The 14,532-nt window shown below is 35.7% G+C and overlaps 1 protein-coding gene across 1 annotated transcript in view; it reads left to right on the plus strand.

Moving 5' to 3' along the window:
• Positions 1-14,532, plus strand: part of LOC150107508 (heparan sulfate glucosamine 3-O-sulfotransferase 1-like) — a 46,620-nt gene that overhangs the window by 17,434 nt on the left and 14,654 nt on the right. Inside the window, exon 2 of the mRNA XM_090392116.1 lies at positions 9,238-9,388. Coding sequence (XP_090248242.1) covers positions 9,238-9,388 — 151 coding nt within the window. The remainder of the gene's footprint in view (positions 1-9,237; positions 9,389-14,532) is intronic.

Raw genomic sequence — 14,532 nt, forward strand, 5'->3', positions numbered from 1 at the left:
GGGGAGCGAGCTGGTGAGAGATGGATCATTTATCAGTCTAATTGCTCTCCTCTATATTGAGGCAGTTTTTAGGAGCCCCACTCCAAATATGAGAGCAGTATTCGAGAGCTGGGCGGATTTGTGACTTGTATAGTGTTAACAGCTGTTTAGAGGTGAAGTAGCGTCTTGAGCGAAAGAAAAAATCTAGTTTTTTGGAAGCTGAGGATGCAATGGTTGTGATGTGTTTATGCCAGGAGAAGCCTGATGTCATGTTAATTCCGAGAAGAGAAATTGTTACACCTTAAAAATATGAGTTCCATTTCCAACTTTTTCTTAATGTAGAGAATTTCAGGATGACTATTCTTAATATCCCGATCTATTGGTTCTTGCAGTTGCAATTTGTAGCCAAAAGAAAAAGAAGCCCCTGCGAGTAAGTTGAAATGATTTAGGCTTAAACAAAACTCTATTAAACCGATTTACTTGCTGTTAATTCCTGAAATATTTTTATGAATTTTAAACCAATTACATTTTATCCTAACCCTAGGATTAGGACAATTCAGGTAATCCCTCTTCATTTTGTCCGAAAAGCAGTTTAAAGAGAACAATAAAATGGAAATAATTTAAAGCACGAGATCTCCATTGGAAGCATGATTCCATTTGTAAATAAATAATATGCATAATTTCATATTTTACGTAAGCCAATCTCATATAGTATTATTTTTTAATGTTCATCTCACCCTCGAAACGTTGTAATCCTATATGTTGGGTTAAATAATCCCAGAACTCTTCTGTGGCGTTCTAACTTCGAATTTTGTTTTTTGTTTTTTTTCAATCGCAACACACCTTCAATAAACAGGATGGTACTCTCACATCGGCTGATAAAAATAATCTATCCTTTCAAGTCAACCAGGCTAGCAATTGTTTTTTTCTTTATTCAAATATTGAACAAAATTGAACTTATTTATTCTAAATCTAAGAAACTTAAATGCGAGATTAAAGAGTACCCATCATAGGCGTAGAGTCGTATAAAGATGCAAGATATTCTGAAAGTCTTAAGAGAAAGAAAAAGTAGGTGGACAATGGAGAAATGAATGGCTTCATATCTTCATATCATAATGTAGTCAAAGGCTACGTGATTATACGATGGAATAAATGGCATAATTTCCATAAAACAACATTATAAAGCATTTCTGTCATATCACTGTTTTTTTTCCCTCTAACTTTTCGTAAATGATAATTTAACTCATTACGTATAAATATCCTTTTTTCGTTGCTAATGAATGGTATTGCAGCAAAATAATAAATAAATAAATAAAAATAAAAATAAATAAATAAATAAAAATAAAAGTTGTGAATGTTGCAATGCCCAACACGTTAGTCTGTTCCAAATACGCAAGGAGGAAAGAGCAGGCTATAAAATGCATGTTCTACTGTTTCTGTTCTGTAACAGATGTCACAGATTGGATCTCCTCTGTTAAAGTATCTCCATTTGATGGCATGTATTGGACGGCGACCTTACGCAATTTCCAAGCAAGGTTCCTTCTGCTAGGCTATTCTTGACACTCTACAGGCAAGAGAGGTTGAATATTTCCATATACAAGATTCTACTGTCATTGATGAACAGACTGTCAATTCCGAAATGGTGTAACAGTTTCAGGGTTATGCATAGAATGCTGCTTAGTATTCAGGAATAAACTCAGCCTTTGGCCTTCGTAATCATTTATTCCAAATATTGGGAGATGAAACACTGAGTAGTACTGGGAACGACCACTCGCACATTTGTGAGTGGTCTAATTTTTTATGGATTTTTGAGGCTGTATTGCTTAATTTAGATACCAGCAACCCAACGCTTCCATTCTTCTTTGCTACTTGGAGAAATTCCGTTTTTAACTTCTTTTTATCGACTGGACTTAAAATGAAACAGGTTTACTATAAAGTTCCATCTGATCCTAGTTAGGCTGTGATAACTTCAGCTGTCGCAATAGGTCTGTTGAGTCCGTCTTGAATATGAACAAGAAAGATATTAACATCCCAGTGGTCATACTTTCTAAGTTGCAATTGTCTTCAAATATTCACAGTATTTCTGAAAGGAGTCAAAAATGTCTTCCTCCATTCACAGAGTTTTCAGTGAGGATTCTTTCTGTTTTGAAATTTGAACTGTGTGTGTTGAAGAATGTAGTTGAAGGGACGTCTGTTGACCGATGTTGTATTCTTATCTTAAAATGCATTCCTTTCTTCCAATTCTACCTTTCCAGTTCTCTATTTATGTTAGTGTTTTTGATGATGATGTCACTACATTCTGTGCTGTTGTATTTGTTATGAACCAGCCTCTCTCTTCATATAAGTTTTTCCTTTTGACGAAAGGCCACTTCTTTCTTCACCATTAGATTTCTATTTTACGTTTTTTTTTCCATGGATTCCATTACCATGTAATATCATTCTAGTTGAAGCAGAGAATCTGGCGTCTGGTGGAAAATATCATTGGGAAATCTGGAAGCTTCCATGATCTGGGGCCGATCACTACTTGTTAAGTAAAACTACATTATGACCTGAAATATTGATCCAAGGAGTGATGAAAGAATAAGAATCCTTACTTCAATGTTCTCTTTGCTAGACTGAATTGGAATATTTATGAAGTCTTCTTTGTTGGCCTCCTACGTATATACGTTCTTGACAGACTGTACTGGCACTCCTGAGTTAGTACAATCTTTTTTTTAGTTTGGATCAATGATTTGCGATATGTCTGATCTGTATGCAGTTGGAACATTTATCTTGACGGCAACTGCTGTCTAAGTGGTTGTATGAGGAGCATCGCACACACTGTCTCTGCACTCTGGATATTTCACCATAACTTGAGTTATATGATATTGACAAAAACTGATATGGGCATCTTCATGTCCCTTGATGATGATCTCGTCACAAAACCAGATTGAGCCTTCACTTGAGATATTGTTTTTTTATGTTAGTTAATTTTATCACATTTTGAAAATGTCTTAATTGGGAATTTATCGCTGCTTAGATAATGGTACCACTTCCGTTATGGAAAATTAGTACTATTATTTCAAAATTTCAAAAACCAAAAATTCTATTAATAAATAAACTGTTAGTATGGTAAAACATCTCGTGATATGGAGACAATTTTACACTAGTAAATGTTATAGCTGAATTTGTGTGAATTTATGATCATGATGTGGTCACAAGAAATCCTATATAATCCATATACAAATACAAAGTGCATTATCAGCAATCTCCCAACTTCTGAAAAAATTAATAGTAGATAACAAACGACCTTCATTTCCAGGAAACAAATAAATGTTCCACGAAATGTCCTTATAAGGACTGGCTTAAAGGGGCGAAGCAAGAATGCTTTTCATCTTCCCCGTTATCTGTAGAGGACAGTGTTGGAATAAAGTGTTATTGAGCAATTAAGGCTCTGATCATGGCAGGAGGGTAACAGCAATAGCCGAGCCTCAGTTAGAACTTCATTGGCTACAGCATTGCCATCCATTACCCCCAAGGGTATTGGATTGAATGAATCAATCTCACCGCATCTCACGGTCGATTGATCCCTCTCCACAAAATGTCCTTATATCCTTATAAGGACTGGCTTAAAGGGGCGAAGCAAGAATGCTTTTCATATTCCCCGTTATCTGTAGAGGACAGTGTATGGATAAGGTGTTAATGAGCTATTAAAGCTCTGATCATGGCAGGAGGGTAACAGCAATAGCCGAGCCTCAGTTAGAACTTCATTAGCTACAGCATTGCCATCCATTACCCTCCAAGGGTATTGGATTGAATGAATCAATCAATCACCGCATCTCACGGTCGATTGATCCAATCCATGACCAATCAAGTCGCACCCCTCCTCCACAAAATGTTCTTATAGTCCTTATAAGGACTGGCTTAAAGGGGCGAAGCAATAATGCTTTTTATCTTCCCCGTTATCTGTAGAGGACAGTGTAAGGATAAGGTGTTGTTGAGCTATTAAAGCTCTGATCATGGCAGGAAGGTAACAGCAATAGCCTAGCCTCAGTTAGAACTTCATTGGCTACAGCATTGCCATCCATTACCCTCCAAGGGCTTCTCCACAAAATGTACTCTCTTAACGAATTAATATTTCTAAATTATATTAATAAATTAAAGGTGTGTTATAATACTCCTATATATCATTTTAAAATTTTAAAATATAAATATTTTAAAAATCATATTTGGATTCTATTTTTTAATAAAAAATATTTTTAGTAAAACAGATAAAATACACAGCAGCTACATGAATATATATTCTACACGAGTATATATATTCCTATGAAAATAGATATATCCAGATTTTGAGAGATTAGCTAGTTAAATATGAAGATAGATGGGGGGGGGGGTTTGCTTTAGTTAATCTTGCATATAAAATTTAATACATTTCGTTTAATGTGAGTACCTCAGATAGACAGATTATTACATCTTTCTTTTTACTACAATTACGCCAAATTTTAACACTATACAAGCTGTCAAACATGCTGCTTTTACTTAGCAGTTATAGTTGCATACTTGCTTGTTGAAGTGTACTAGTGCCAATGACTGTTTTATCTTATGAGAAAAGGGAAACGAGATTTATCAGCTAATCACTTTTAAATGAAGGGATTTCTCTGTTTGCGTGCGCTATTGTTAACATACCAATTAAGGATGCTAGCCATTATAACTGGGAGGGGATGCACGTTCGCATAATACCTCCCTTCATAAACTACTTTCTCGATGGCTGAGAGTACTTTTTGATGGGAGTAGGAAGTTAAATTATGTCATTTAGATGTACAAAGCAGATTTCAGAGCGAAATTATGAGTGCATAATATGAGCAGTAAATCTTGATTAAAGGCATCGCGTTCTGTGTGTGTGTGTGTGTGTGTGTGTGTGTGTGTGTGTGTGTGTGTGTGTGTGTGTGTGTGTGTGTGTGTGTGTGTGTGTGTGTGTGTGTGTGTGTGTGTGTGTAGAGTTTTACATATCCATAATGTTCCACTTTATGGATATGTAAAAAATAAATAAAATAAGAGAAATAACTTGCATAAACAACAATCGTTAGGTTTAATGCGTTTTTTTAGTTGAAATAATATTTTTCACGTAGCTGTAAACTCGGCTAGAGATGTTCGAGTTCCCAGACATCTAAAATCGCATGTGTTCTAACTCTGCTAACATTTATTCAAACGAAAAATGTTTCTGATGTTTTCCTAATAATATTTAAATCCATACCATAAATATTTATAAATATATAATAAAGCTGTTGACAATGTTCCATCGAAAACACTGGTTGCAACCAATCTCATTTTTATATTCAATGAATTTAATGTACGCAGTTATAAACGAAGAAACATTCTCATAATGATCTGAACGTGTCGTGATGTTTTGTTGCTTTATACCTTGTCACAATAAACTCAACAAATATGTTAAATAGTTGAAGTACACGTGGCTGGCTGAAATAAATGTTCTAACTAAAGTTAAGCTTATATGAATGATAAAAAAAGATTAGATACGATTAGATATTAACTATAAGAAAGAGATGGACTTTTATTTTATATTAAACTTTTTATGTAAATAAAAGAGTTTTTAAAATAAATTTTATAAAAAATCTTAATAAAGAAAGAAACCAAAATAAAACAACAGAAAGATAGGTATAAATGAAACAGACGGACCGTGAGGATTATGTGAAAACCGGTGGAAAAACGACCGTGAGATGCGGTGATTGATTTTATATGAGATGCCCATATGAATTTTAACTGAGGTTCGGCTGTTGCTGTTATCCTGGGTTAATGAGTTCGCTCTCTTAGGTTTTGCCCTAAGGGAGCACTATGAGTCTCCGGGGAAAATGTTCTCCGCCACGGCCCGCTGAGGGGCTTTGTCGGTGAATTATTTTCCTCGGAATTTGAGCGGTTCTGCTCAGTGGTCGGGGAGCCCGTCACTGAGTGGAACCAACGCTGAGATATGGACGGTCTTTCGCCCACTATGGAGTGGCCTAGAGATCGTCCGATTTTTTGAGATGTCACCTTTACTTACATAGTCGGTGATCAACAATACCCTTGGATGGTAATGGAAGGCGTTGCTGTAGCCAACGAAGTTCTAACTGAGCCTCGGTTATTGCTGTTACCCTCTTGCCATGATCAGGGCTTTAATAGCTCAATAATACTTTATCCCTACACTGCCCTCTACAGATAACGCAGAAGATAAAAAGCATTCTTGCTTCGCCCCTTTAAGCCAGTCCTTATAAGGAGGATTTTGTGGAGATATAGAAAAATTCCTTTCTAGGACTTCCAAGGTAACGAACGGCAATGCTGTAGCTAATGAAGTTTTAACTGAGGCTTGGCTATTGCCGTTACCCAGCCATGACTAGAGCTTTTAGCTCAATAACACCCCATCCACACAGATTTTCTTCATTCAGATGATGGGGTAAAAAGTCAAGGACTCAGCCCATCGCCCAGTTCTTTTAAGAACTAAGAGATGCGTTGATTAATACCCTGGGAGAGTAATGGATGGCAATGCTGTAGCCAATGAAGTTCTAACTGAGGCTCTGCTGCTGTTGTTGTTGTTACCCCCTGGGACGCAGAAATTCGAGAGTTTGAGTTCGCTCTCTTAAGGTTTTTGCCTTAAGGGAGTAATTTGAGTCTCAGGGGGAAAGTGTTTTCCGGCACGGCCCGCTGAGGGGCTTTGCCGGTGAATACTTTCTTCAGAATATGAGCGGTTCTGCTCGGCGATGGGGAGCCCGTCACTGAGTGGAACCAACGCTGAGTTGGACGGTCTTTCGGCCACTATGGAGTAGTCTAGGGATCGTCCGAATTTTTAGAGGTTGGATTTACTTAAACATCGCCAATGAAGTTCTGAGGCTCGGCTACTGCTGTTACCCTCCTGCCATGATCAGAACTTTAATAGCTCAATAACACCTTATCCCTATACACGGTCCTCTACAGATAACGGGGAAGATGAAAAGCATTCTTGCTTCGCCCCTTTAAGCCAGTCCTTATAAGGACTAAGTACGTTTGTTAGTCTTTCATCTGCCAAACTAGAAAAATGTTTGATGTTATCACTTCGTTACAAACTGGGATTCTTCTCAAAAGTGACATTAAGATATATTCAGAAACGATTTTTTTTAAAGAAATCAGTATTAGACTCGTATGTATTTCATTGGCTTCCTTCGGAACATAGGGATTATTGGAATTGTATCGGTCAGAGCGAGTTGGACAGACCAGATTGCAATAATTTGTTTTACGTTTACTAAATAACTCCTGTGATGCAATACATTACCAGTGATAATACTCAAAATCTTTAAAAAAATGAAGTACTTATATTTCTTATTATTTTTATTTTCTTTCATTCTTCTATGAAAGAAATAGAAAAATTATTTCATATGAGATTCTACGATCTTCAATGATGATCGGTTTCCTATGCACGATTCGCCTATTTCATTCTTGAGTATATAACTTCCAACGCTGTTATCAGAATATTCGCTGACTACTCCACCACGTGGTACGAATAGGAGCAAGCAGAATCCCATTGTTGTCATGGAAACATGGAAGTTCTCATCGGTCTTATACAAGCAAATGAAATGATTTTATTATATGAAGTGCTATCATTAATGTCTGCGAATGATTAGCCATGAGTTTGCCAATGTGGCATATTTTCGATGTCTTGGTAATATAAATAAAGAGATAGCGGATACAGTAAGCACGTTTTTCAGGGACCTCACATACGTGTCATGACAAATGTGAAGTGAAGATAAATAAAATAAAAATAAATCCTAATAGAGCAGAAGTAAAAAATGATTATAACTTGTGGCCTGAGTTTCGTTAAATTAAAGCGATATATTAATAGTTCGGTTTTGAAAAATCTGTACATCGTATACACGATTGGATCTCATTGTCAAAAGAGTAACCTTTTAAGTACAATTTCAATTACATTCAATTCTGATTATATGAACATCGTGCCTGAGTCCTATTAGATTTGCTAACTCACTCGCGTTTCCTGTTTCAATCTTTACTACAACTTTCATTTGGATATTATTTATTAAATGTTACTTGAGGTGAATACGAATGTTTAATACCACTCGGGCAGAGGATAGTCTCTCAGTCCTACAGAAGATTCAAAGAACCCAATTTCTAATTGAACAACAACAAAAAAGACGTAACAAGTGCAGATCGTTAACCCTTTCCTTGCCCAGCCTGTAGCGACATCAACAATGCAAAACGTGCTATTGTTGTTAGCAACAGACGTACAGTGGAAGATATGCGTGCCACGCTCTCATTTCATTGTTAAGAGCAGCCTTGTTATGTTATCCATCACCAAAGGAAATCTCTCTCTCTCTCTCTTTCTTTCTCTCTCGTGTCACACTTGTGCAGGACAAAGCAAAAAATATGGGGCAGAAGAATGCTACACACATTAATGTTTGAGTTTGTTTTTTTTATTAATGACAGCATACTAAAACGCGCTATCGGCTCCAGAAATAAAAATTACATTTTAAGAGCTTCCTGTCGACGGAGGGGGAGGGGGGGTTCCTCCAAGGATGACAGATTTCGCCAACCAACCCTACCGAACTTCAAACGCCACGGAAGGTCAAAGGTCACGGAAAGATTCATAGTACGACGCCATCATACCATGCACCAGGAAGCGAGTTTACGGAAAAGCCCCGCAACACTTATGACGATTAGTGTACACATTTAAAGAAAGATAGAAAGGATAAAAATGCACTGATCGCATTCAGATCTTCCCCCCCCCCCTCCCCTTACACACAAACACAGTGCTTGCGAGTGACGGAAGGCAGTCTGTTTGCACGTGCAGTGCCGAAGGTCGAGGGTGTTCCTGTCCCGGGCTCTCTCTCTCTCTCTCTCGCCAAAGCATGTCCGTTTATTTGCTAGTCATGCGCTCACTTTTTCCTCCGTGTTGTAAGCGCGCACGTGCCTGCATTAAGCCGAGGATTCCCCTCATTCCCCCACGCGTAATGGTTCGTAAAATGAGATTAGCTCCCCTTAACCGGCACTTTACTATTTGCGCGTGACACTCTCTATCCCTTGTTCCGTCTCCGTAAAGAGATTCAGAGCAGTAAGACACACACGGAGAGAAGTATCGCAGAGCTAAATACAAATACACCTTCTAGAACGCTATTTAAAATGGAACGAAAACAAAAAAAAAAAAAACATTTCTTCTGTTCTTCTTCTTCTTCTTATTATTATTATGAAATAGTGTGTAGACATAGTGTATATATGTAAACATTTATTTTTTTTTAATGAAAGAATTAATCAACGTGCTTAGCGGTCGAAGACACTTCGGTGTTTGTAGCCGAAGTGCTTGCTCGAAACTGCACCTGAAACTTTCAATACCTGGAAGCGATCGTTGGTCTTATCTGTCCCCTCCTCCTCTTCATCTTACTGCTTATCATCAACTGTATGTATGTGTGGTTAAGTTTTTGGCATCCAATAATTCAACTTTCGCTGTGGTTCTCGTTCAAATGTGTGAAGGACCAAAATTGCGGCAAATGCAAACCCTAAATTGATTTCATTAAAAAAAAATAAATGTTTACATCATTCTAAGTTTACACAGAATGATAATGAATAATACCCATCATCATCATTATCATTCTGTGTAAACTTAGAATGATGATTATCATCATTCTATGCATACTTAGCGTGATTATCATCATTATTATAATACTAAGTAAACTTGGAATAATCATCGTTCTACGAAAAGTTAGAATGATCATCATCATTATCACCACTCTAGGCACACTTAGAATGGCGAATATCATTTCATAATTCTTAGTAAACTTAGAACGGTGCCTTCTTAGAAAATTCAGTATTATATAAATGTTAAATAGATGATTGTTTTGTAAAATAAGACACGAAGAAGATTACACCGAAAAATAATTTTTGAGTTGCAACTTTCTCAAATAAGACAGTCTGGATAAAGTGTGAACCAATTTTGAGACTTTTAAAATATCAATTTTAAAAATTTTCTTTCACTTATTTGAGGGGTAAAACGCTTGAGATTATCGCTTGATCTGAATAAACAAGAATTAACACTGCAAAAGTAGTGACATCTAACTGCTGTACATTTATATCATAGGAAAGAAAGAAAGAAAAAAAAAACATCTTCAGCAGACAGTATCATGGGTGCTTCGCAAGTGAAATTCATTGATGATGCTAATGTAATCTACAGGATTGCTAATTATATTATCAGAACGAATGTGCTGTAATTGCGTTTAAATTTAACACATCATCAATAAATCTCAGACAGACAAAAGAAAATCCTTCAGCGTCTTAGGAGCTTTCTTTAGTTTGTCATTTGATCCATTTGTCTTCCTTTCATCCGATGTCTAATAGAATCATAAGCATTTAATCAATGTCAGGTTATTTAGTGGAGCCTCTTCTGTCTATACCTCAGCTGGTATAGACCTAAGCCCTTTAGTCGGAAAGACCTGGGTTCGATTCCCGTCCATGAGGTGAGAAACCTTTATCTTTCGACTAAAGGCGAGTTAGCCGGTCTCATACAAAGTAGGGGACTTTTTTTTTCACCCGGAAACTCGGGCTTTTTCTCCCAGAACAGGCAAACCCGTGAACGCATGCATCTACAGACATAAGATAATACACCGAGAGGGCTAATTACCTTATCCTCGGTTGGTTAGCCCTATTCATGTAGATCAGATGGACACGTGCTGAATTTCATTTTCAATTTTAATTTTGTTTCATTTTTTCCTATTTGGGAGAACAATTTATCATTCCAATACAAAGTCATAGCATTAGTAATTTAAGATTCGTGTTAATTTACTTTCGAGAAACAAGTATAAGTAAATAAATTCTCTAAAACTATTTATGTCGTTGAATGGAATAGGCGAAATTCTTTTAGCCCTGACCAACGTTTGGAAATAAATCGGTTCGGCAGAAGTCTCCACTCATAGTTGTCACTAATAGTGGAGTTCATGACCTCCGATGATTTTTAGAACATTTGGGGGAGAGAAAAAAAAAACGTACGGAAAATGATTGCTGCCATTTCGTGTTCCTAAACCCAGAAAGGTATTATTTCTTTTAATAGTATAATTTCTTAGATACATCTGAGTTGTTTGGTTAAACATCTCGGGGGGAAAAAAAAAAAAAAAAAAAAAACGTACTTGTTGAAAGTTCAACTAACTCCTGAACTAGCTTTAAGTAAGCTACTAAAATCAAATCTTTGGAGATCTAGCATTATAGAACCACAAAAGTTGCCACAGAACTACACAAAAACAAGCATACTTTTTTTTTTTTAATTCAAATAAAAACAATGGCAACTTTTCCGTTTTCGGCTCTGAAATAGGTAGAGATAATTACCATTTTCCCTATATATACTCTACGTTTATTATATTATTTTCCCCTATCTTCTTCATTATAATGATGCGAGTGACCTGTAGAGTCCTAGCTTTCCTAATTGAGTTCCGATCATTCGTTTTGACTCCTTGGTGCATTGAAAGGTTCGTGTAGTTGTTGCCGCTAGCGAGATGACTGTTGGGTATTAAACGAGCCTACCCTCTCTTGCAGTTGTTGACAAACTTGGAGTATTTGGAGATGAATATCTGTAATTAATCTCGATTCGATTAATGCGACGCTCTCTCTCTCGTTGTGTCTGCGTTAGCTATTGGATTAATTAGCGTTGTCCATCCCTAATCAAGCGAGAATGCTGGCATTAATTATTGATCCACCATAATAAACAAACGACGCCCTTCTCAGCATGTACAGCCTTATAAGATTCAAGCGTATGCAACAATCACATTACAAGTATTTTAATCAAATAATAAATCTAATTATTATTCTGTTCAACGAAAACTTCCGTTTGCTATGTGTTGCCTGAGGGAAAGATTCCGATAAATAAATTATTTTTTGTGTAGGTGGCGCAACCTGTCAACAATGGAAAGTGTGATATTATTAGCTTTAGAGAAAGTGTATGGGTCAATAGGCTTAACAGAGACTATGTAAATAGAAGCATAAAACGAGTACACGAGAACAGATAAAAGATTAGGTGAATACACTGGTTAATAAACACATCTGAGTTTTCTACCTAACCCACACCTTCAGCTACTGGGCCACCGACCTTTTACTCAGTTCATGCACGGTGCAGTTAGCTTCTGTTTGCCCTCCCACTTCAAGCTGAGTCAAACAGCGCATGAGGTATCAGAGCTATGAACTGAACAGCTGGTCCTGTTCTCAGCCTTCTAAACTCCGATCTACAATCAGCATAAATTATCATGTTTCCTCAGTGAGCATTGTTGGAATAGTCCATTCTACTCATTCGGGGGGAGTATGCTGTGCATGGGCTAAACTGCTAATCAACAGATGTTTTTTTTTTTTTTTTTTTTTTGGTTGTGGTGGAATTGAAATAAGGCAGAGGTCTAAGTGAACATGGTTTCTAAGATAGAGGGAATTGCTGGAATAATTATGTGATTAGAACATCTTGCTGATATCAATCCATGATATTAGCAAGTTGAAAGTGAATTTAATTTTCATAATACGCTGTTAATTCGATTCCATCCGGAAAATATAAACATTGCTGCGTATTTTTAAGTGATTTTAATCTTTACTAAGCTGTTAAAAACCACCAAGGTTTCTCGTTATTCTATCAGAAAAATTTCTTTCTATTAAAGAAAGTGGCTCGTTCCAATCCAAACTGTAATCTTACAGACTTATTTATGATACCAACGGTCCAAATACAATCAGCATCCATCACAGGAACGAACTTTTGTAATCCACTGAAATAAATTAATACAATTTAAGATTTTTTTTTTAAATTTAAGTTTTCCACTAATTGGTTTAATGGTAGGATGTAGATTTAATTAACCAGCAAGTAGACTACGAGCTAAAGAATTGGCCTGTTTTGTTTTTCTTCTGTGGCTATTCGGTTATATTATATGTAATAGTATGTTGCAGAGAAAACTACTTTAATAAGCTTTTACATATTTGGTAATTCTTTTTATTGCAATAATTAACCTGTACGAATCCCTGTGTTCTTAAAAAAAAGCATGCATAATATGAAGATTAAAAGCAGGTGTTGTAATTAGGAAAACTCTCAGATGCATTTTGGGAATTTTTTTATTTTTTATTTTTTTTTTATTACGTGGTTTGAGTGAATTAAATCTGAGACAAAATTACCCTTATAAGAAAGGAGAAATTGGTGCCATAGAAAATGACAATTTTGTTGCTAGCTTGATAACAAGAAATCTAATTACAAAAAAAAAAAAAAAGCCAGTTATGACGTCATTAGCAAAATGACAAAACAAATATTTATCTGAAATTTATAAGAAAAACAATTCACCTCAACTATTGCGAGTTGAGCATAGCTGTTTATCTTGCAAGCACCTGTCTTGTGCCTTATCCAATGATCCTGTATGTGCTTCATCATCATCATGCGTATCAAGAATTTAGACCTAGCGTGGCCTGTTCCGCCTTAGAAGTCATTGTTTAAGAGGACGTCCTGTTTTTTCCCCCTAATGGCTTGTACTTTAAGGCTTGTTTTGGTAATCTTTCTGTTTTCATTCTTTGAACGTGTTCCATCCATTTATATTTATATTTTTTCATTTTTTCTATTACTGGTTCTTGGTTTAATTCTTTCATAATATCTTCGTTTCTTTTGTGATCAAATAGGGTATACTTTGCAGTTTTTCTCATAAACTTCATTTCTGCTGTTGTTAATCTTTGTTTGTCTTTTTGTTTTATTGTCCAGATTTCGCTTCCATACATTAAGACCGGTAGGGCTAATGTATTGTATACTTTTAGCCTGGTTTGTTTTTGAACTAGGTTTGGTTTAAATATAGAGTTAATTACTCCTGTTATTTTTAAATATTTTTCAATTTTTATGTTTATATCTTTTTCATTTTCATATGTGATCATACATCCTAGGTAGTTAAATGAATTCACCTGTTCTAAGATCTTGTTATCTATTACTATTTTAGTTCTTGCTGGATCTTGTCCTTTAAAGGCCATAGTTTTTGATTTTTCCGTTGATATTATCATACCATAATCTTTGGATATCTCATTTAGATTTAAAATAGCTTTCTGTAAGTTATCTTCAGAATTTGTAATTATTATTTGGTCGTCTGCAAAGAGGAGAGTGTTTAAGTTAACTGTAGGTGAAAGTTTAATTCCTTGATGTAAATTTTTACTCCATTTTATTATTATTTCATTTAAGTAGATATTAAAAAGAGTTGCTGAGAGGGGACATCCCTATGGGACCCCTTGGTTTATCTCTCTTGTATATGATAGCTCGTGATTTAATCTTATTTGTATTTGATTATTTTCATATATACTTGTGACAGCTTTTAGGATATTATTTGGTATTTGTCTTTCTTTTAATATGTTAAATAATATGTTTCTTTTAACTTTGTCAAATGCTTTTTCAAAGTCAATAAATGCAATATGTGTTTCTAAATTATATTCTCTTCTTTTCTCTATTATTAATTTTAGGCAGAAGGCTGGGTCTATACATGATCGTCCTTTTCTAAATCCATTCTGTACTTCTAAAATAAAGTTTTCGGAATATTTCATTAGTTTGCTATTTAAGATTCTGCT

The sequence above is a fragment of the Typopeltis vanoorti genome, chromosome 4 (assembly GCF_054136105.1).
Source record: "Typopeltis vanoorti isolate ZY-2024b chromosome 4, IOZ_Tvanoo_1.0, whole genome shotgun sequence".
In the NCBI taxonomy this organism is placed as follows: domain Eukaryota; kingdom Metazoa; phylum Arthropoda; class Arachnida; order Uropygi; family Thelyphonidae; genus Typopeltis; species Typopeltis vanoorti.